The sequence below is a fragment of the Somniosus microcephalus genome, chromosome 13 (assembly GCF_052327205.1).
Source record: "Somniosus microcephalus isolate GS21.2 chromosome 13, FLI_Smic_1.0, whole genome shotgun sequence".
In the NCBI taxonomy this organism is placed as follows: domain Eukaryota; kingdom Metazoa; phylum Chordata; class Chondrichthyes; order Squaliformes; family Somniosidae; genus Somniosus; species Somniosus microcephalus.
In genome coordinates, this window is record NC_140999.1 from 17602935 (window position 1) to 17627303 (window position 24369).

The 24369-nt window shown below is 45.1% G+C and overlaps 1 protein-coding gene across 7 annotated transcripts in view; it reads right to left on the bottom strand.

Moving 5' to 3' along the window:
• The window catches only part of LOC147108098 (phospholipid phosphatase 2-like), a 104576-nt gene that overhangs the window by 24826 nt on the left and 55381 nt on the right, over positions 1-24369 (bottom strand). For all 7 annotated transcript variants that reach the window (XM_086004584.1, XM_086004580.1, XM_086004582.1 and 4 more), the window contains 2 exons: positions 3359-3510; positions 347-621 (listed from right to left, as the gene is read on the bottom strand). In XM_086004584.1, the coding sequence (XP_085860710.1) occupies positions 347-621; positions 3359-3397 (314 nt within the window). In that variant the 5' untranslated portion in view covers positions 3398-3510. The remainder of the gene's footprint in view (positions 1-346; positions 622-3358; positions 3511-24369) is intronic.

Genomic DNA, 24369 nt, shown 5'->3' on the forward strand with positions numbered 1-24369 from the left:
GCATTAACTGGTGCCAATCTCACTCAAACAAACCACAGAACGTTATGAAAAATGAAAAAAGACATCACACGGGTGCAGTACGGGGCTGCTTTTTTGAGCTATGTTGGGTCAAATTAGAGCGACCTTTACACTGTTGCGCTCTGCCTGGACTTAGAACGAAGGTGCTCCATTCCCCTGCAGTAACCACCCTCCCATTGAGCAACACGATTCCCCCAAAAATACTGCTTCAACAAAAAAAATCAGAACATGAGCAGAAACCCATATGCCAAAAGTGCCGTTGCTTTATAGTTTGGATATTAAAGCGTTAAAAAGTTTGTTGCGACTTCCCTGTTGGTCAGCTACATACCTTGCCTCAGTGACATCACTAATCGACCCTCTGCAAACGTACGACTGGACGTATTGTGAACAGTTCACCAGCGACATATCGGGGTTACATAACGCCAGAAAACTTGGCCGAAGGCGCCCCACGGTGTACTTCGCAATGTCGGTCAGCGATTGGCTCACGGAAGCACCGAACAGGAAGGTTCCCACCACCTTGTACAAGGCAGCCACGTAGTTGTTAAACTGAGACTTCGAATACAGGTACTTCAGGCGAACCATAAATGCTTCTCCGACGGTAATCTAAATAAGGAAAACAGACAGGTGAGGCACGGGCAGGGACAAAACCCCAGTTAGATTCCTCGACAGGTCAGCTGGTTAAGGCACGGAGTACCTGATCCTTTCAATCAGGATGGCCCCAAGTTTGATCCCAGATCAGATCTGTTAGTTAATTTCAGCCAGTGTAGGTTTAAAGTGGGAGTGGGGGTTTTGGGGGGGGGGGGGGTGGTGCCAGATACAATTGGCCTCAGCAACCCTGTGCTCGGGAAGATGGGAGCAAAAAGTCAGTTAGGGTACCCACTTCTCATTGCTATCCAGTGCTATCCTGAAGCAAAGTCGGTATGCTGGATGAGGGCAGTGCTGGGCTTTGCTTGGCTATGATGTCCCTGCTCCCCCACCACCGCTCCCCCATACATGAATAGCCTGCTGGCACTCACTGCCAAAGATCACCGATAAAAATGTACTGGCTCAAGGATGTTGGCCTGGAACTGTACCCCAAGAGGAGTTAGTACTTACAGGAGAGGGAAAGGGGACTAGCAGTGGTGCATCGAGTAATGCATCGAAAAATTGCTTTGAGCCACGCACATTTTTATTAGGAATGGGTACACAGCCGAGGTTTCGGTTCTGGGCACCAGGTACTTTAATCACTGCCCATGTATCTGTGCAGATGTGTTTTGAGCTTCAGGAATGCTGGATGTTTGATTCCACGTAGCTCAGGATCATCCCACAAGGGCTCAGGGAAACAAACAGAAAATCCTAAAAAGGGAAACACCTTAAACTAAATGGGTGCCTTTATTCTGTGCATACACTGTGTAGCTAAATAGTGCTCAATAGAGATCAGAGCAAGACTTCTTCAACCAGCGTCATAAGATGTAGACTTTCTGGGTCTGACAATCCAGAAAGAACATAACAGTAATGCAAAGTGCATGAAAACCGCCAATTAGAGATTCCCCAATGGCTCAGTGTGTTTATCGAGTGGATAGTTGATCCATGCAGACGGGAAGGGTTTCCGCTTCAATCCATTGTTTGTGTTGAGTCCAGCCAACACAGTAGCAGGATTGCTACAGGTGGCCTGCGTGGCCCTGGGAGTAGAAAAAAAATCAGCCCGAGTTCTCACTAGCGATAACTCTCCAGATGATGTTCCCTCTTTCCCTCCCCACCAAACCAGAGTGAATAAATTACTAACACTCATTTTAAGGTTCATACACGAATAATGGCCAATCCGGCAATGTACCAGAGGGCAGCAAGGGGCTGTGGAACTGTTCCCCAGCAAACAGCAAAAATCTTCAGGAGAAAGGAAGGAGGGGAGAAAATTGGCATAAAAAATACATTACAATCAACATCTGCACCACAGTCACATGACCCTTCATTGGTCTAATGGAGTAATTCAGTTGAGTGTTGGCACTGACAACAGCTAATATAGTAATCGGCTCGGGATCCTTTCGTTGATTTACCAAAGACTGACTAAAATATATACAATATTAAAGAGAGCACAGCCTTCCCAAAGAACCATAAATCCTGTTCAGATAATGATATCTACAGTACTACACATATCCATGGGCTAGATATTAACTCGGAGGTGGGGAGAGAGCAGGGAGGTCAGGAAACCAGGAAGAACAGGCTCCCTGAAGGTCCTGCTGAATTTAACGGCAGGACCCAATTAACATCTTTTAATCTCCGTTTCCCGGCCGCAGCCAGCTGGATTGAGAGGCAGAGGGAAGATTGGAGGCTGGAGGCGAGATTGGGTTCCGGAGGAAGGGGGGGGCAGTGGGGAAAGAGATCAGAGGCGAGAAGGCAGATTGGAGGCAAGAGCAGGGGAGAGATCGTGGAGGAGAGCGGGAGGGAGGGTCGGGTGGGTGTCCGATCGCGGGGTGTGGGTGAAGCAGGTAAACTGGATCCAGCAGGTAAGTGGAAAGGCACTTACCGCCTGGATCCAGCAGTCCTCGCCTCCCTTTAGCCGACGGGTTTCCCGAAGCCCGGAAAACTCGGCTGGCCAGTGTTAAATTTAAAATGGTGGTTAAATATGAGGCACTCAGCCTCATTATAATATTTAGGTTGCCAACTCATCTCCTGGGAGCGGGTTGGTTGCCTGCCTCCCTGTCCTGCCTCCGTTAAAACCAGAAGTGCGCGGGTTGGGAATCAGGATTCAGATTATTAACATTTTAACATCCCACCCAACCCAACCCCATCCCTTTTTGGGGGTGAAAGGTTACACCCCACCCCACCCCACCCCCCCCCCCCCCACCCCCAACCGAGTCTGTAGATCATGCAGAACTTTAATGAGCTATGTTAAAGAAATGGCCTGTTTCCTTGGTTCCACTGCTCAGGAGGTGCTAACTCATGCTAGAATATGGCTCATTGGATACTTTGCCCACATAACCATTCTTGATGACAAAGCCTGGACGGAGCGTCAACAGACTATTTTATCATGGGGGGTACCACAGCCATATCCACATGTTTCAGTAGGGGGTCACTAGGTAGTGATCAGAGCAAAATTTTGGCCAATTTGTTTCCTCTTCCCTAGCCCAGGGCTTGCAGAGGCCAAGTGTAATACCTCAGTCACCACCCTGACCAAGATCAGCTAACTCAGCATAACTCGGGACTGAATCCAAGGCCCTCTGGCCCATGTAACCAAGCTCCATACCAACTGGTATTACTGAGCTATCGGGAGTAGTGGCCCCTTTTCAAATATTGCCTGGCAACAGTATGCACTTGTGGTAATCATTCAAAAAACAAGTAGTAAATTCAGTCAGTCACTTACAATTATGATACAGGCTGGAATAATAACTGCTGCCATCATCCAATGTGAAATGGTGTCCTTTTTGTATGGATATTTGATACTGTCATCATTGCAGTAAAATCCTCGTATATTTGGCTTAGCCTGCAATGTCAATATGGTAAACGGTAACGCTGCTGTGAAAGGAAAAAAAAAATCATCAAAGGAACGTCAGAGCACATTGTGCGTTCTTACACGGTGCGCAGCTGTTAACACAACAGAAGCATTCCCGTATCATTGCCTCTTCAGAGTCTGTGGCGAGGTGTGCGCCAAGGTGCCATCACACTCCACAGGTTTAGCCATCAGCGCAGCGCCGAAACCACTTCGCCCAGGCACTAAACCTGTGAGTGGGAAATGGGCGCCAAGGCCCACGTAACTTCTGAGCAAAGGAAAACGATGCAAAGCAAGACTGGGACTCCCTGGAGAAACATTCAACTTAGTTTGGGCCCGGATGCTGAATTCAGCCTACCTTTATGCTATAACTCCCAATCAAAGCCAAACTGATCGCACTGACTCGACAGATGGAGCGTGACTTCACTTTCAGAACTGCTCCAGAACCTCTTCTCCCCCCACCAATCCAGCTGTGACTTCGCTGCTATCTCAGTGACCACTGGAGGATTAGACAGCCTTGATAATACTCATAGCCCCACAATTAACAGAAAGACACACTAAACAATATGCACAGCCAGCAATGGGTCCTATAAAGAAAGACAGACTATATTCAGACAGACTGGTAACCCCCCAGGATGTTAATGGTGGGGGATTCAATGACAGTAATGCCATGTTGTAATGTAGGAAACACGGCAGCCAAATTGCGCACACAAGGGCCCACAAACAGCAATGAGATAATGACTCTATAATCTGTTTTTAGTGATTGTTGGTTGAGGGATAAATATTGGTCAGGACACCAGGGAGAACCCTGCTCTTCTTCGAAAAGTGTCATGGAATCTTTTATGCCCACCTGAGGGGGCAGGCGGGGTAACATCCAATTCGAAAGACAGCACCTCCGAAGTACAGCACTCCCTCAGTATTGCTCTGAGGTGTCAGCCTAGATAAACTGATGCAGAGGCGAGAGTGTTACCCCGGAGACACAGCCGACACCAGAGTGCAACTTTCCATGAAAAATTCCCATGGTTTTTAGATCTACCATGATGGGCATGATTTAACGCAGAAGTAGAGAGATTTAAAAAAAAAATCATTTGAATCCTGGACAGGAATCAGGAGGGAAGAGAGCAACAGGAGTCTCGATGGAAGTCAGGAAGGAGAAAGCAAAAATGTCAGTCTGAGAACACAAGCAGCTGTAATATAGCAGATTCAGAACAAAGGGCCAAGTCATTACTCAGTGCCACTTAGTCCTTGTGAGAGAGAGAGTGCTATTTTCATGATTTTACCATGCAAAAATAAAATTTTCCCGAGACCAAAAATGCTATATAGCAGCAAGAGTAATCTAGCAATGCATTATGCAGCAACACAAATTCAAGCTTTTGAGAAAGGAGATCAAGCAACCAAATGGTTATTTTATGTATCACAATTGGTATCAGTCAGTTGTCTGGATTATGGCACACATTCAATTTTAAGGATTATTAGAGACAATGGAGGGCATTAAGCCATTCAATGGAAGTGGAGATTAGGTTGTTCAATATCGCCAGAGACTACGGCTCAAAGAATATTCAGAAGAAACAAAACAGTCAGGATACAGGAAACACTGGCCACGTTAAGAAATCGTTTTCCTTGGATCTATTTCATGATTTATATTGACAACATTTCAAAGTTTTTACATTTCTGGAATGTTCTTCAAAGCCTCTTAAAAAAACAGACTCTGCGCAAGAGCTTTTACAGTTGTTCCTGAACAGACATTTTTGGCAGACTGTTTCAGACCCCCATGGAAAAACTAACCCAACAGTTTAGATTTACCACTGCTATTGTCCAACTTGTTCCCAAAAAAATATACAGCTAACATGTTTTTTGGTCCTGCAATGCCTCGATTTTAAAATTCTCATCCTTGGTCATGGAGAGATTTGAAAACTCTCTCCATGACCTCACCCCTCCCCATCTCTGTATTCTCCTCCAGCTATACAATCCTCCGAGATCTCTGCGCTCCTCCAATTCTGGCCTCTTGCGCATCCCCAATTTTAATCGCTTCACCATTGGTGGCCGTGCCTTCAGCTGCCTAGGCCTTAAATGTTGGAATTCCCTTCTCAAACCTCCTTGCCTCTCTCTCCTCCTTTAAGACGCTCCTTAAAATCTACCTCTTTGACCAAGCTTTTGGCCACCAGTCCCAACCGTGGACAGGTTGGGTGATTGGGCAGATGCATGGCAGATGCAGTATAATGTGGATAAATGTGGTTATCCACTTTGGTGGCAAAAACAGGAAGGCAGATTATTGTCTGAATAGCAATAGATTGGGAGAAGGGAAAGTGCAACTAGATCTGGGTGTCCCTGTGCACCAGTCGCTGAAGGTAAGCATGCAGGTGCAGCAGGCGGTTAAGGCGGCAAATGGTATGTTGGCCTTCGTAGCGAGAGGGTTCGAGTACAAGAACAAGGATGTCTTGCTGCAGTTGTACAGGGCCTTGGCGAGACCACACCTTGAGTAGTGTGTGCAGTTTTGTTCGCCTTATCTGAGCAAGGATGTTCTTGCCATGGAGGGAGCGCAGCAAAGATTCACCAGACTGATACCTGGGATGGCAGGAATGATGTATGAGGAGAGATTGGGTCGATTGGGCTTATACTCACTGGAGTTTAGAAGAGTGAGAGGGGATCTCATTGAAACTTATAAAATTCTGTCAGGTCTGGACAGACTAGATGCAGGAAGGATGTTTCTGATAGCCGGGGAGTCCAGAACCAGGGGTCACAGTCTAAGGATAAGGGGTAAGCCATTTAGGACAGAGATGAGGAGGAATTTCTTCACCCAGAGTGTGGTGAACCTGTGGAATTCTCTACCACAGAAGGCAGTGGAGGCTAATTCATTAAATATATTCAAGAAGGAGTTGGATATATTTCTTAAGGCTAAAGGGATCAAGGGATATGGGGAGAAAGCAGGGACAGGGTACTGAATTTGGATGATCAGCCATGATCTCATTGAATGGCGGAGCAGACTCGAGGGGCCGAATGGCCTACTCCTGCTCCTATCTTCTATGTTTCTATGTTTTTTTGGGATGTTTTAAGGCACTATATAAATGAAAAATGGTGTTGTTTGACAGAACGAAGTCAGGTGGGGTTGGCGACGTTGGTAGCAGTGCTTTGATGAGCTAAACTGGAAGGGCAGACTCGGACAGGTAAAGCATCTTGTAAGACTCTTGTTCATAGAGGCTTAAGTGACGATATTAACAGCGACATAATGAGCTCACAATATTGAAGCAAACTATAGCAATGGACTAATCTTAGTGGCAAAATGCATTGAAGTTATTTCTCAAAGACAATGTAACTTGTTGACAAAAGCTCATTGAAAATTTCACCCAAAAGCAGTTGCTAGCTTAGCAGCAGCTGAATTTTTGAAACTGTGCAAAGGATGAAAAAGTATGCAAGGAACTGAATATGATCACGCTCAGAAGGACAGGTGAACAGTTTAAATTTAACTACTTTACTCAGTGGTTGATGAAAGACTTGCATTTATATAGCACCTTTCACAACCTCAGGACGTCCCAAAGCACTTTACAGCCAATGAAGTACTTTTTGAAGTGTAGTCACTGTTGTAATGTGGGAAACGTGGCAGCCAATTGCACACAGCAAGCTCCCACCAACAGCAATGTGATAATGACCAGATAATCTGTTTTTGTTATGTTGATTGAGGGATAAATATTGGCCAAGACACCGGGGAGAGCTCCCCCTGCTCTTCTTCGAAATAACACCATGGGCTCTTTTACGTCCACTTGAGAGAGCAGACGGGGCCTCGGTTTTAACATCTCATCTGAAAAACGGCACCACCGACAGTGCAGCTCTGGAGTGTCAACTGAATGCATGGAACAGGCTGCCCAGCTAGACTGATAATATCAAGTTCAACAGGGAGATGGATAGTTTCTTGACAAAAGAATGAGGGATATACAAATGGACAACAATGGTTCTGGAAGGTTCCTTTCATCTCTCTAAATCCGTAGATTAAAACAAATTCTGCAATGCAATAATCAGCAGATACAAAACTTGTACAAGTTACAGGATGATTGTGTCCATGAATAAGATCTGGTTGCAATCTTAAAGAGACCAAGGCCTAAGATCTCCTCTAGTCTGACACAAAAAGAAAGAAAGATAAAGCGTCTTTTTAAAAATCAAAAATAAATCCACGAAGCGGAAATGCAAAATGCATTCACAACAAATTCCTCCAATCACAATTTCGAGTGAAACCAGTAAAATGTATTCCCCCCCCCCGCCGCAAGCGAGGGAACTGTTGTTGACTTCTGACGTGCAAGTCTTGTATAGTCAACTGCACTGCAAAATATGAAGGTGCAGCAGCAGACACACACTTTTTGCTGGCTCTCCAAATCTGCCACTGGTACTATGGCTTCCACAATGGCCTGAGCACATGACGCCAGTTCAGCTGGTCAGTGCGCTTAGGCAGAGACTTAAGCTTTAGCTGCATTGAGCTTAGTCAGCGTCTATGATTTTTAAAAAAATGTTTGAAGATGTTTTTAATCCAAGAAGAATAAATTATTAAGTTTATAATATTCTGTGCCTCGAGGTCCATTGGAGGAGGCCAATTTAGAAAAGGGAGATCAGGTCTTCTGTGCATGTGGTAGAGTCACCAACTCTGGTTGGATGCATCATCACATGACCTCCCATATCCAACCACCCCGCCCAAACAGCCTTTTTTCTCATTTCTAGTATTTTTACAACAAATAAAATGAAAGTGTTCAAAGAAAGTGAATAAAACACACACATTGTGCAGGATTTTCATTGGGCCATGGAGGCGGGATTGGAGGTGTGTGAGGAGTTAAAATCTCAAAATCGGGGGGTGCATGAACCCATCCCGCCCCCAAACCGCTTCCATGCCAGTTTCAAAGGAGGCGGATACCCGACCTGTGCTGGGACCCGCCACCTGAGGCAGGAAGGGGATTAGTGCCAATTAACTGCCTGTTAACAGGCAGTTTTTAGCCTAATCCCTAATTTTATTGCTGAAGTGTGGGATTCTCGACAGCTCCAAACCACGCCAAGTTAGCGAGGCGGGCCGTCGGGCTGAAGGACTTGGAGGGGTCGAGATGTCCGGTGTTCAGGTGAGTGATGGGTGCATGAGTGCAGAGGTAAGTGTGTTTGGTGTGTGTAAAGTGATTAAATAAGTTTTACTTACCTTTACTTCCCTTTACAGCCTCCCTTCCTTCAGGTCTCGGGAGTCCCTCATCTCACCGGCACAGAAAGCAGAATGGCCGCGAGCTGTCAAAAGTTGCAGCATTCAGCTTTCTGTTCTGGAGAGATCTCTAAATCAGCCTGAGAGGAAGGAATTAACTTGGAGTACAGATTGTCAGTGTTTGACAGCTTCAAAGAGCTGTCAAACGCTGATATTTCATCTGTCAAAAGCGCTTGACAGATGAAATGTCAATCTGTGACATCACCTGTTGCCGGGTGCCCCTTAATTGACCTGCTGAGCCCGCTGGGCGGGCTCAACAAGGTCAATCAAGCGAAAATCGCGTGGGTTGGCCACAACTCGATGGAGGCGGGACTACAACCCCGAAAGTTGTAGTCCCGCCTCCTACACACCTCCAGTATCAAAATCCAGCCCATTGTGTCAGCTGTGGCTGAGTTGGTAGCACTCTCGCCTCGGAGTCAGAAGGTTGTGGGTTCAAGCCCCACTCCAGGTACTTGAGCACAAAAATCTAGGCCGACACTCCCAATGCAGTACTGAGGGAGTGCTGCACTGTTAGAGGTGCCGACTTTCTAATGAGACGTTAAACCGAGGCCCCGTCTGCCCTCTCAGGCGGGTGTAAAAGATCCCATGGCACTATTTCGAAGAGGAGCCGGGGAGTTATCCCTGGTGACCTGGCCAATATTTATCCCTCAATCAACATCACAAAAAACAGATTACCAGTCATCATCACATTGTTATGGGAGCTTGCTGTGCGCAAATTGGTGGCCACGTTTCCGACATTACAACAGTGACTACACTTCCAAAAAAAAAAGTACTTCATTGGCTGTAAAGCGCTTTGGGACATCCTGAGGTCGTGAAAGGTGCTATATAAATGCAAGTCTCTCTTTCTTTCTATTGTTTTTCCAACACCCCTATATTATTTCTCCAGGGTTGCTCACAACAGTGTTCTGGAGGTGAATCTTTAATTTCTGGATACTCCAGGGCAATGTTGGAGGGTTGGCAACCCTAGCATGTGGGCTTAAAGGGGGGGGGGGGGGGAAAGAGAACAGGGTCCAGGAGATTAACACAAGAGATTGGCTTGGCATTGGTCTGCAAAACCAAGGGCAAGTGCAAAACTGCTTTATAAAAAACAGCACTCAGGTCTGTCACTGGGCTTCTTGACTGAGGGAACTACATACCATAGGGAGACCAAACTTCCATCTTTGTCGGCTGCATAGGTGTCTAACATGGGGGTGGCAGATGTAGAGTTTAAATGCACGTTCCCATTAATTTGCATATATCTCTACAGTTGCTGACATGGATAGATCTTGGGATCCAAGTTAGAAGTTATCCACTTATGAGACGATCCAGCCCTCCAGGCCCACAGAATTCAACCAGGCCAGAACAGCAAATCGAAGTGCAAATAGGATCGAGTTGCTGCTGCTTCAAGACTTGATTGCTGTGGCTTGGGCGAGAGGAAGGGTCGAAGGGCACACCCACCCTCGGATTGGACACTAATGTTCTAGACTTTAATCCCACAATTGGTTTTGAGCCTTACACATCATGCCTCAGGCATGTATTATTCTCCCATTGCCCACTGTTTTGCATTTAATTATCCCAAGCAATCTAGTCATGCAATCAACTGTTAGCTCAATCAGGAATTACATATTTTACATTCATTTGGCAGGACGATACTTCTCTTTTTCCTGCCAATCTGGAGGAGGAACCTTGGCTGATTTGTTTTTTCCCCCCCAACTTCCAACCTTCACGTCTCTTCGGTGACCCCAGCTGGGATCAACACATTCAGTGCAGACCAAGAATCGAACGTTGGGGCCTCCTCTATCCGGTTTACCATTACTCCAGCCAGTGCCTGTAATCACTAGGCCATGGGGTGGGGGGGGGGGGGGGGGGGGGGGGATGGTGGGGAGCAACCAAAGGCTCTATTAAAAAAAGTCTGCAGTATTATGTTAGAAGACGTGAATGAAAATGTGTCAGAGGATTGGTTCTGGCAAAGCATCTGCACCTGACGTGTTAACCTGTCGTTTCTCTTTACTGATGCTGATGGGAATACACAGCAGGCCTGATATTTTTTGGGGGTTTTTTTGTTTGCGATTTCCAGCGCTGGGCAGTTTTTTTTTTCTCCCCTCCCATTAAACAGAAGACCTCATTTTCCTTCGCGTCAGGATTAAAACTCAGATGTTGTAATGCAATAAGACTGGGAAGGCTCTCGCAGAGAGGGGAGGCAACATAGCCTGGCTGTCAGCAAAAGGTGTCGCATTTCAGTATAATTAACAAATCAAGAACAGAACCACAATACCGGAAATGAAATTCACTTTTGGGAAAGACAGCTTAGATGGAGGGCTTCTGTTTCCAATCTATCTCATGGTCGTTAAGTCTTGCGAGGAGACAGGCGTGCCTCCATTAATATGGTGAAAGATCTGGCAATTAAATACTTTAATCACAATAGGTTTTCCTTCTTTGTACAATATGCTCCCGTACCATGTCACCTAGACATTGCTTCACATTCTATATTGAAAACAATCTAACCTTTCTGTGCTTTTTTGTTTGCTGCCCCCATTGCTCAGTTGGTAAATACACTCTCCAGTATGGAAACGAGGTACCGTGATCAAGTGTGCGGTCCGTGTTGTGTTAACAGTACAGGTACTGGAATTGTCCTCAGTGCCACTGGGCTACAAGGGGACGGGGGAGGAAAAAAAAAAACAGTTCAAGTCCCAGCCCGCCCCCTCCTAATTGTTAGTGACTGCCATTAGGAAGTGGTTGTGTGGGCACGGTGTCAGCCAGTGGCTCAGTGGGTAGCACCCACGCCTCCGAGCCAGATAGTTGTGGGTTCAGGTCCCACTCCAGAGACTTGAGCACAAAAATCGAAGCCGACACTCCAGTGCAGTACTGAGGGAGTGCTGCACTGTCGGAGGTGCTGTCTTTTGGATGAGACATTAAACCGAGGCCCCGTCTGCTCCCTCAGGTGGACATCAAAGGTCCCATGGCACTATTTCGAAGAAAAGTAGGGGTTATCATCCCTGGTGACCTGGCCAATATTTATCCCTCAATCAACATAACAGAAGCAGATTATTTGGTCATTATCACACTGCTGTTTGTGGGAGCTTGCTGTGCGCAATTTTTATTTATTCGTTTATGGGATGTGGGCATCACTCTTGCCGGAGTCAGAAACATTGTGGGTTCAAGTCCCACTCCAGAGACTTGAGCACATAATCCAGGCTGGCACTCCAGTGCAATACAGAGGTGCACTGTCGGAAGTGCCGTCTTTCAGATGAGACGTTACACCGAGGCCTTCTCGGGTTGACATAAAAGATCGCACAGCACTATTTTGAAGAGTAGGGGCGTTCTCCTTGGTGTCCTGGCCAATATTTATCCCTCAATCAACATCACTAAAAACAGATTATCTGGTCATTATCACATTGCTGGTTGTGGGAGCTTGCTGTGCACAAATTGGCTGCCACATTTCCTACATTACAACAGTGACTACACTTCAAAAGTACTTCATTGGCTATGAAGCGCTTTGCAACGTCCTGAGGTTGCAGCCATTTCACTTTAGCACCAAAGAGTTAAGGTATGTAACTTGCAATTACTTCAAGTGAAAGTTTAACTGTTGATTAAAGTTAACTGTAAACTTCTGGAAATTCAAGTTTTAACCAAGTTGAATCCTTGGCCCCGGTCAAACCCTAGCCTCCGACTTGGAGGAACACAACCAGAGGTGTCAACGGCGACTCAATGCCAAACAGATTCATATAATAATTGCATGGTGCATATCGCACAATCTGAGGGGACAAAATTGGCTTGCGCGTATGAAACCAAATCACTACACTGTGCCGGTCCAGTTTGTTTTGTTCCTAGCCAGTTTGCAAGCCCACCAAAATAGTTATTGGACACTCTCAGGACCAGATTGTGGTTGAAGACTCCCAATTCTGAATGGAGTACCAAATGGATGAACCAAGGTGGGTCAAATGGCCTTCCTTATCTGTAAATAGTCAGCATAATTAAAATCCTTAAGGATGAAGCACTTTAGTAATCAATGGCAGGCGTTTCACACTTCAAAAAGTAACCGTTTCCTATTAAAATCCTACTGAAAAGATCTTAGGTATGTATGGTGATTGGCAGGAGAATCTACTACCATTACACACACAAAATGGACAACAACACAGAGCTGGATATGGGTTTGTCATTTAAGCAATCCTTATTATTTGTGCAAAAAGGCAATATTGTGCTAATGTGTGAATAGAAATTAAAATCTGATCAAACACAAATTAAATTATTTCAAAAAGATCTGGCGTCAAATAATATTAAAAGTGGATTTTAAACAACCATGTTAAGTAACCAAGAGTCGCTGCCCAGACAGGATATTTTCTGTAAACCATACGTCAATCGCACAGGAGCAAAAATCCCCAATGGCAGAGCCCATCATGGGCCATATTCTCCTCGTGTGGAATGGAGTGAGACGAAAAAGTAAACATGAGTAAAAAAGAATGGTAGTTACTGGAAATACGCCAAAAAAAAAAATCTACCATTAAGCTTCATCTTACGCACATTGTAAAAGGACTGAAAGTTAACTTATGAATAAAAGAAAAAAAGAGAAACAACCCTCATTAAGGGTTTGCTCAGGACATGTAGGCCTTGTTAATGGCAAAAGAGAGAAATTTGTGCAGAACTACTTGGATGAGGAGGGGGAAATATAAATGGTAACCGAATCCTGAGCTGCTGTGCATTACTTGCATGACTCAATAGAAAGGCTAGGATTTCAAAGATTCACCAGAAATGGGGTTTTGAGACAACAAGTAATGCAAATACTTTTAATATCTTATCTTCACAGATGCTGCCTGACCTGCGGAGTATCTCCAGCATTTTCTGTTTTTATATCTTATAATATGCAAGTGGGCAATATTCCAGGTGTGGAAAAATGCAGTCTTGGTCGATAAATTCAGAGCTGGTGGTATGCAGGTAGTGGGGAGTCGGGATAAATTACTCCTATTTTGCTGACGTTCAGCTGAATGAAAAGCCATCAATATCAATGCTGGTGGGGGAAGAGGTAGAGTTGGGCACAACCAAGGAGTAGCAAGTGAATGACAAATAGGAGGGGGGCCAAGGACAGGAGTCCAGTGGCGCACCACAACTGACTGAAAGCACAAGTGCAGAAAGCATTTATGAAGACATAGAGATAGACCACAAAGAGGGAGGAGAATGAGGTGGTCAATCATAGAATGGTTACAGCACGGAAGAAAGTCATTCGGCCCGTCGAGCCCGTGCCGACTCTCAGCTAGTCTCACTCCCCTCACTTACCACGTAGCCCTGCATTTTTTTTCTTTCAGAAATGTATCCAACTGAATTTTGAAAGATAAGATCGAGTCTGCCTCCACCACCCTTTCAGGCAGTGCATTCCAGATGTTAGCAACTCGCTGTGTAAAAAAGGTTTTTTCTTACATCGCCTTTGGTTCTTTTGCCAATTACCGTAAGTCTCCGTCCTCTGGTTCTCGACCCTTCTGCCAATGGGTACAGTTTCTCTCTATCTACTGTCTAGACCACTCATGATTTTGAACACCTCTATCAAATCTCCTCTGCTCCAAGGAGAACAACCCCAGCTTCTCCAGTCTATAAGTGTAACTGAAGTCCCTCATCACTGGAATCTTTCTCGTAAATGTTTCCTGCACCCTCTCTAAGGCCTTCACATCCTTCCTAAAGTGTGGTGCCCAGAATTGGACACAGTAATCCAGCGGAGGCCGGACCAGTGTTTTATATAGGTTTATCATAAATTCCACACTGGCTTCAGGAGGATTGAGTAGTTCCTCACACACAGTTGTCCAGGGCCCCAAAACTCCTTCCACACGAGACAGCAATCTATATTCATTTTTCTAATCTGCTATGCTGCACACTGTGTGGTCCTGTGGGGAAACTAAACGCAGATTAGGTGACCATTTCGTCAAACCCCTACATTCAGTTAGTGTCTCCATGAGCTCCCTGTGGCTTGCCCCCCTCCCATTCCCACTCTGACCTTGGACATCGGCCTCACTCTGTTCCAACACAGCTCAACTCAAGCCTCAAGAACAGTAGCTCATATTTCTCCTAGGCACCCTGCAACCCTCTGGTCTGAATATTGACTTCAGACTTTAGCCATACCCTGATTTTCGAACCCGTTTGAATTTCATACCCGACCCCAAGGTTTTCCATCTCTACTCTTTTTGCTGTACCCATCCTTTAGTTCTTCAATAAATTAGTGCTGCTGTTTATTACTCGACTGAGTTGCTCTGTTGCACCATCCCACACACAATTCCTTTTTGTGTTTATATTTCATTTCTATACAAGACAAATTTCTGCTTCCCTTTTTCTGACTGTACTTATACGCCTGTCAGCTTCTTATTTCTCCGTTTTGAAGAAGGGTTTGCACTCTAAATGTAAACTTGCCTGTTCTCGCCACAGTTGCTGACTGATCTATTGGGGGCAATTTTAACCTAACCCACTCGTTGGGGAAACTGGCAGGATCGAGTGGAACCCTGGTTTGACACCCTGATTTTACCACGCCATTGGAGAATAATATTGGGCGGGGTGTCAAACTAGTGCTTCACCCAATCCCGTGGGTTTCCCACCCAGCGAGTTAGGTTCAAATGGCCCCCCCAAGATGTTCGCAGCCGTTGTTAATTTTGCTTCCGATTTCCAGCATCCGCAGCATTTTAATTTTGACTTGCATTTTAAAGCAAGTTTTAAAATTCACCACAAAAGAATTGAATAAAAAAAACTCCACAAATTGAGGGGAGATTTCTTCACCCAGAGGGTGGTGGGGGTCTGGAACTCACTGCCTGAAAGGGTGGAAGAGGCAGAACCTCTCACCACATTTAAAAAGTGCTTGGATGTGCACTTGAAGTGCCGTAACCTACAGGGCTACAGACCAAGAGCTGGAAAGTGGGATTAGGCTGGATAGCTCTGTCGGCCGGCGCGGACACGATGGGCCGAAATGGCCTCCTTCTGCGCAGTAAATTTCTATGATTCTATGAAATGGATTTCACTGCAAATAACACGCCAAGACAAGGGGAACATCATGTCCAGAAATATGGCCCGTTTCCACTTTGGAACCACTTTAAAATATTAAAAACAAAAAGGTTTGCAGGAAATAATGTGGTTTGATAATCACAGGTTTGGGGGTGGGGGGGAGGGTAAGAGAGGAACTGCATCAGGATTTAAATGGAAATATCCTACAGGTGTCAACATATATTTTGTAAACATCATTATTTTTTTGCTTCACGTTTTGGAGAGGGTCAACTTTTGAGACGGAAAAACTGCCACAATGTCCCGGAAATGGAAACTGAAAATGTAAACAATGTCGTAAATTGGCAGACTGCCTCCAAGTAGCTTATCCTGTTGGCTGACTGATAAAAGATCACCAGAAGAGAAAGGACAAATAACAGTGTATCCTTTGGACAGTTAGTCACGAGCGACAGCATTGTAAGCGAGAAGGCTGTTAAGGTCATTGTCAAATGTATACTGCACAGAAAAACACATTACTGAATGTTTCCATCCCAATGGATTCATCTGCCACAGACCTGTAAATTGATGTTATCTTGGTCTGTGCAAGATTAATGGAGTAGTACGATACTCTGGGGTCAGAGAGCTATGTGGGGCTACGTGACTCAGTTGGCATATTGGGAAATTGCAGGCACACCCTCCACAATTTTCTGTTCCATAGACTAAAGGCTCCAGTGTAATTGTCAATCTAAGCCGAGTTGCCCAGAGTGACAGCAAGGCTGCAACAATTGGTCTCAGCATCCCTTTGACTGACGGTGGGAAGGAAAATCAGCTGAGGTTTCTGCACTTAAATAACTATTCAGTAACCCCCTAATGCAACGTTCCATCTTATTTTTTTTTGGGTGCGCGGCCCATTCACATTGAACTTAACATTGAAAAAGCTGGTCCCAGGTTGTGCAGCTTATAGGGAACGTTGCCTTGATGTTAAGTCCAATGATATACACAGAAGTAGCACTAGAATTGAACCGAGGGACACCACAAACTACTCTGGAAAAGCAGCTGTTAATTCCTACTCTCGGTTTTCTCCCTTCTAATCAATTTTTAATCTAGTTTGCTATTCACCCCCTTTTTCCATACCTTTTAATCTTTTCTAATAAGCTCCAGTGCGGTATCTTGTCAAAAGCTTTCCTGGAGTTCATGTACGCTACATCCACTGCATTTCCTCCATCTACCATATCCGTTACCCCCGCAAAGACTTCTGAGGTTTTGAAATCCGTGCTGGCTACTTCTAACTTTTCTCTATCTAGATAAATGATAATTTCATCCTCAATTAGAGACTCTAAAAATGTTCCCTAACATGTATGTTAAGCTAATTGGCCTGTAATTTCCAAGGTTAGCTCTGTCTCCCTTTTGGTAAATGGGTAAATTGGCCACTCACTCGTCCTTTGGCACACATTCACACTCAATAAAGCCCCGAAATGTAATTTCTCGGGCCTCCGGAATTTCCTCCCTCAGGATATGTCCTGCTAAGCCTGGTGCTTTGTCTTCCTTTAGCCCACCTAACTTATCTAATATCCATCCATCAGGGCAAAATATCACTCATCTCGCTCTCAACCACTTCAGGATTCTAAGTGTTCCTAGTTTTTGTAACTGGCACTCATGGAGGAGGTTACAGGGATAAGGAAGGGCGAGGCCATGGAGTGATTTAAACAGGAGGATGAGAAATTTAAATGTGAGGTACTAGGGGACCAGGATCCAATGTAGGTCAGCAAGAGATGGTATGATGTGCAAGCAAAACAGGTCAAGGACAGCAGAGTTTTGGATAAGCTCAAATTAATGGAGGATGTTAGTTCGCTGTTAGATAGCCTGGAATGTATAGTGGGTTCTAATACATTCAGCAGTAGTCATAGTATGGCGCAGAGGACAAATATGGCCTTCAGAAGACCTGCTGTTTTTTGTCTCTTTGGCCCTCTGTTTAGAGGCCATGCAGGAAGAGGAAGGCAGAGTTTAGGAACTTTTATGATAGCAAAATACTGCAGATACCGGAAATCCGAAATAACAACAGAAAATGCTGGAAAAAGTCAGCAGGCCAGGCAACATCCGTGGAGAGAAAATAGAGTCAACATTTCGGGTCAAACTCTTTGTCAAGACTCAAGGCCAGGCTGGGAGAGAACAAAAGAGAAGTGTAGAGACATTAAGAGGTATTCAAAACGAGACGAGATGGTGATAGGACTAGTGGAGACAAAAGACAGCTCTAGATTAGGTGTGAAATGCGCTGGCAGAATGGGAGACAGCTGCCATGTGGGAGAGAAAAAAAGGGGGGGGGGGGAAAAAGGGCCAAAAGAAAGGTGTGGATAAAAAATAAGTAAAAATATAATGGGGGCCGAGGAACACCTCTGTTCAGTCCGTAAGGATGACCCTGAGCTTCCGGTCGCCTGTCATTTTAATTCACCGCCCCATTCCCACTCAGACCTCACTGTACTCAGGCTCTTGCATTGTTCCACGGAAGCTCAGCGTAAGCTCGAGGAACAGCACCTCATCTTCCAATTAGGCACTTTACAGCCTTCCGGACTCAATATCGAGTTCAACAATTTCAGATCATAACCTCGGCCCCCATTACATTTTCACTTATTTTTTAACCACACCTTTGTTTTGGCCCTTCCCTCCCCCCCCTTTTTTTTTCTCTCCCACATGGCAGCGGTCTCATTCTACCAGCGCATTTCACACCTAATCTGAGCCGTCTTTTGTCTCCACTAGTCCCATCACCATCTCGTCTCGTTTTGACTACCTCTTAATGTCTCTTCACTTCTCTTTTGTTCTCTCCCAGCCTGGCCTTCAGTCTTGACAAAGGGTTTGACCCGAAACATCGACTCTAATTTCTCTCCACGGATGTTGCCTGGCCTGCTGAGTTTTTCCAGCATTTTCTGTTGTTATTTTGGAACTTTTATGTTACAGTTAGTAGCCAGCAAGAAACAGTGCTGAGAGGAGAGAGAGAGAGAGAGAGAGAGAGAGAGAGAGAGAGAGAGAGAGAGAGAGAGAGAGATCTGGAACACCCTGCCATGCCAGTCTTCTTTTTGTTTACCTTCTAATCCGCATTTTATTTACCTTCCAATCTAGCTTCAATTGTAGGCCCACTGAAGGCCAGTTTCTCAAGGGAAGCGAGGACAACAACAAACGTTGTATCTGCCTGGTGTGCCTCATGGAAAAGAAGGCCTCAGAACTCTGTGCATGGCTGCAATTTTTGCATCGGTGTAGGCACAAACTGGGGAGGGGGGGGGGAAAATGTGACATAGCCACATCATACCACGTGCCGCTACATACACGTCATGCAACGGGACTAACCCCATGTATTCACAAGATACATAGGAGGAAATAGGAACTCTGACGTCAGCTCACTGGATGTGGCCTTCGGATCCTTCAGTAGAGTAAGCAAAGAGAAACTGTTTCCAATGGCTGAAGGGTCGATAACCAGAGGGCACAGATTTAAGGTGATTGACAAAAGAACCAGAGGAGACACGGGGAAAAACTTTTTTTTTTTTTTTTTTTTTTTTATAAACGCAACGAGTGGTTAGGATTTGGAACGCGCTGCCTGATGGGGTGGTGGAAACAGATTCAAGAGTAGCCTTCCAAAGGGAACTGGATAAATACTTGAAGGAGAACAAATTTCAGGGATATGGGGAAAGAGCGGGGGGAGTGGGACAAACTGGATTGCTCTTCGAAACAGCCGGTGCAGACTCGATGGGCCGAATGGCCTCCTTCTGTGCTGTACTAATGTATGATTCCAAATTAGAGTCTTGGCGGTGACAGGAGTACTGCACTATTTAAAAAAAAAAAAAGTGGCCCTTGACAAAATGTTTCAGTAACCTTATCACTTGGGTGCAGCACAGTTTATTTAAGTGCCAGTTTCAGTTTACTATTATATGTAAATATAGCTGTGCTTTGTGATCGGTTTTGGTTTGAATGGCTGTGGTGCTCCCTTTTGAAAAAGCAAACAAACTTTTGGGGGCGTGGGGAATTGTCAGTTTTTGAATTCAACTGGCTTAAAGAAGGTGCAGGTGCATAATTCCGAAAAGGTGAGCAACCTTACTTCACCCTGATCAGGGAGCGGTTTCAATTTATCCATTTACAATTAGACGTCACTCACTTGGACCAGAATCTCAATAGCAAGATAGGCTAAGAGAGCACGTGACCAACAACAGGTTTCAGTGCGGTGCAGTGAAAGGACAATGAACTGAAGGCAAGACAGGGCAGAACAAAAGCTGCATTTATACTGCAGTTCCTTTCATGGTTCACAGGTGACTCACCCTTTACAATGCAGGTGGCCTGATAATGGCATAGACATTTGGATCAGGCATCTTGTGCGGGTTCCCTCAAAACATACATTTTATTAAAGAGGTATTGCCCTTTTGGGTTAAAATAGTAGCCATGATGAACGTGCCTCCTAAAATTGTCACATGCAAGTATCTGACCCATCAAGCTGGATCTTTACACAACACAAAGGAAGCTGTGCCAAGTACTATTCAGAGGTGACAATATCCCTTTAAGGCCTGCAGCCATTTAATCTGACTTTTCACCACAGAATTTAAGTAGTGGCGACACAATACACTTCACTTTATTTATTCAGAAGGGAAGTGCACTTTCATTCTCATGTCAACAGCAGATAATTTAAAATCAAAGACAAAAAATATTGGAACCCATTGTAAGAAGTTAAAAAAAAATCCCGCAGATACTGGAAATTGGACACAAATTCAGAAAATGCCTCAGGTCAGTCAGTAGTTCTGACAAAGGGTCTACACCTGAAAGATCAACTCATCGGTTTTCTCCACAGATGCTGACTGACCTGCAATGTTCCATGTAATTTTTTTTTGGTGGGGGGGGGGGGGGGGGGGGCGGCCTGCTTTAACTGTCTGTGCAGCCCATTCAAAATATCACGCATGCGCGGTTTTTCTATTTGCAAGCTGGCTGCGCGGGATGCCCGAAGCACTGCACAGGACCCCAGGAGCGCCGCGCGGCCACGCAGCTTACAGGAAACATTGCCGACCTGCCGTGTTAACAACACTTTCTGTTTATTGTTTTCGGAGAAAATTTTACGCGCCGTCAACTGCTACAGTAGCATTTGGACATGGGGGCTACCACAACAGTGCATTCGCTTTATCATCACTCCCGTCCCATCAACCCTCCCATTCCCCTCCTAGCTAAAACAAAAAGGTGCTGCCCAAACCCCCCCAGAGCAGAACCTGCCAGGTTTATTCTCCAGAATTGTTGTCCAATATTTAGTACTGAGTGAAATAAAAACAGAAAATGCTGGATATACTCAGCAGGTCAGGCAGCATTTGTGGAGAGAGAAACAGAGTCAACAGGCTAGATTTTCAGGGAGCCGTCAGGCGGGGTTTCAAGCATGTGGTGGGGGGGGGGGGCGGGGGGGGGGGAAATCCCGACTTTGGGGGTCCCGACACCATCCCGCCCAAAACCCCGCCACACGTAAGTTTCAGGGGCGGCGGGTACCTGCCCCGCACTGGGACCCGCCGAAACCAGGCGGGAAGGGATTAGTGCCAATTAACTGCCTGTTAACAGGTAGTTAACAGGCAGTTTTTAGCCTAATCCCCATTTTGAGGGGTTTCGTGTGGGTTTCCCCGACGGCTCCAAACCACGCCAGGTAGAGCAGGCGGGCCGTCGGGTTGAATGAGTTGGAGGGGTCGCGATGTCGGCGCTCAGGTGAGTGATGGGTGCATGAGTGTAAAGGTAAGTGCGTTTGGTGTGTCTAAAGTGTGTAAAGAACTTTTACTTACCTTAACAGCCTTTCTTCCTGTAGCTGTTGGGAGCGCAGTACTCAGCCGGAACTGAAAGCTGAACGGCTGCGATCTGTCAAAAGTGACAGCCTTCAGCTTTTAGTGCTGCTGAGATTTCTAAATGAGTCTGCACAGAAGGACTCATCTTAAAAATCAGACTGTCAGTGTTTGACAGCTTAACAGCTGTGAAACACTGATATTTCATCTGTCAGAAATCTTGACAATTTTTGAAGTGTAGTCATCGTTGTAATGTAGGAAACATGGCAGCCAATTTGCGCACAGCAAGTTCCCACAAACAGCAATGTGATAATGAACAGATAATCTCTTTTAGTGATATTGATTGAGGGATAAATATTGGCCAGGACACCGGGAATAACTCCCCTGCTGTTCTTCGAAATAGTGCCGTGGGATCTTTTATGTCCACCTGAGAGAGCAGACGTTTTAACGTCTCATCCGAAAGACAGCACCTCTGACAGTGCAGCACTCCCTCAGTACTGCACTGGAGTGTCAGCCTAGATTTTTGTGCTGAAGTCCGTGGAGTGGGACTTGAACCCACAATCTTCTGACTCAGATAAATATTGGCTTAAAAAGGGAAAAACTGCTCCGCAAATTTAAATATTCATCCAGCGTAGTCACCCGGCTTAATTAGTGTATTGATTGCAGTACACTTCAGGGGGGAAAAAAAATGCACTTTCTGCCTTAATGCATGCTTTTAATGCATCACCTTAAACTTTTTCAACCATCACCAATGATAGTTATGTACCTAGCACTCTGTATAGCTCGAAATGCCCTCTCCAGATACAACCAAAGGTTTGGAGGACAGTCTGGAATTGTACTACTGGGTGTTTTTCACAGATCAAGCAGATATTTTCCACAAGCTCACCGTTAAGCTCCATTGAAATTCTGGCGGGGCAACAATTTACCTCTACACAAATTCTCTAGTAAACCTGGGACGTACAAGGAGCTCGTTTTGCTCTGCATCGACTACATGTTTTGTCTATTCCATAATATGCAGCTTTTGCTTGAAGATAGGAGCAAATGGGTTGAAAGTCCAAGCTGAAAGCTGCATTTAAAAAAAAAAAAACAGGGCTTAAACATTCATCTTAAATGTCATCCACTCAACCAACATCCATTAATCACTCGGAGCTGCTATTGTGGTCCTAATGGCTGGACAATAGTTATTTAAATAGCCAATGTCTCCATCTTGAGAAAGGCAATATTGCTGTAGGCTAGGGAGGAGAAAATCATGATCGCTATCCAGTGTCTCCTACCTGAACACCACGGGTGCAGACAGAACTGGGCTCAATTGTGTAGCCTCAGTAGTTGAATATCCTGACAACACTCACTATTAAAGCTCAGATATGAGTAATTGCCATCTGAATGAGGTAGTAGAGAGTATCTGGTCCCTCTGAATCTGTACCCCATCAATGGCTTCAGGAAAAAAAAAAAACGGGAGGGGAGAAATGTTCGAAGCTGCAAGACATTCTGACAGGAAATACTCCTCGGTCAGGTACAGCGTGGTTAGTGCAGAGTAAAATACCCTGCACGCTGTCCTAACCATATACCCCAGCTCAGTCCCCAATGTGTTGTGTGATATTTCTCCATTTCCTAGACCAGCCATCTTTTGAATTGTCAGAGCGAGGTTGCCAATTTAGTGCTCAGTTAGGGACAGTGTTGAGTCCTCTAGGAGTTGGATTGAGAATTTCCCAACTTCATTTTACACCGGACCCTTGCATCCATTGAGAACCAAATCACATAAAAAAAAAATCCCAGGGCAGTGCAATTAAAAAAAAATATTAAGCTTGACTGATGGAGAATTTTCTAGAAATAAGCAATGAATCAATCCTTTAAGGATCTGGGTTTCTGCACAACAAGTGGTCAATTATGATGCCTTGGCAGCACATGACATAAAAATATGAATGTGCTTCCTGTGACTGAAGAAATGGAATCAGTGGAGAGGATGGGTAAATACAAAATTGCAGTCAGGACTAGGGTGCACACTGGACCAATTTGTTGAGACCAGTCCAACCAACACCTACTATTATGTCCATGTATAATTGAGACACGGACTGCAGGAGTTGATTATAACAAGTCTTTACTGAATGGAGACAACCTGGAAACTGAAACTACAGAAGTCTGCTAGGGCCTTTTATACAGGGGTGGTCACTGCCGGTACTGCAGTCTGAGACCAGTTATTCCCTTAAAGGTACATACACAACACCTACCATCTTTGATCGTTCTATCCTTCGTCCTAGCCTTCGCCCTACTTTGTTTCACTTACTTGCTTCACCCACTCCTCTGAACTCCATTGTTAAGGTAGAGTTAAAGTCTTAGCTTAGACGTTAAACAAGAGTCTGCCCTCTCAGGTGGATGTAAAAGATCCCATGGCACTATTTCGGCGTAGAGCAGGGGAGTCTTCCCCAGACAGCTGGCCAATATTTATCCCTCACCCAGCATCACTAAAAAATTATCAATTCGCTGTTTGTGGGACCTTGCTGTGCGCAAATTGACTGCCGTGTTTCCTTCATTACAACAGTGACTACATTTCAAAACTACTTCATTAGCACTAAAGCGCTTTGGGACATCCCAAGGTCGTGAAAGGCGCTATATAAATGCAGGTTCTCTCTTTCTGGGGTGCTCTTGGCCAGGTTGCAAGAGAAAGCTTGTCGTCTGATAATTAAGGAAACTGATTTGTTGTGGCAAGTAATTTGTCTTTGCTCAGATGAGGGCATTTTTGCCGCCTCTGGGACTTTTTACGCAAACTTGTGGTACTTGATAGCAACATGCATTCCATGCAGGAAGCATGGAGATTCATAGAATTAGTGGTACCACACCCTTGCTCTTGAAGCGGGCAGTCCTCTCTCCTCTCTAGCATTTAATTTCACATCGTAACCTTGTCATAACATCTTTTATCTCTATTTTGAACTAATGCTATAGTCAGTGCTCCT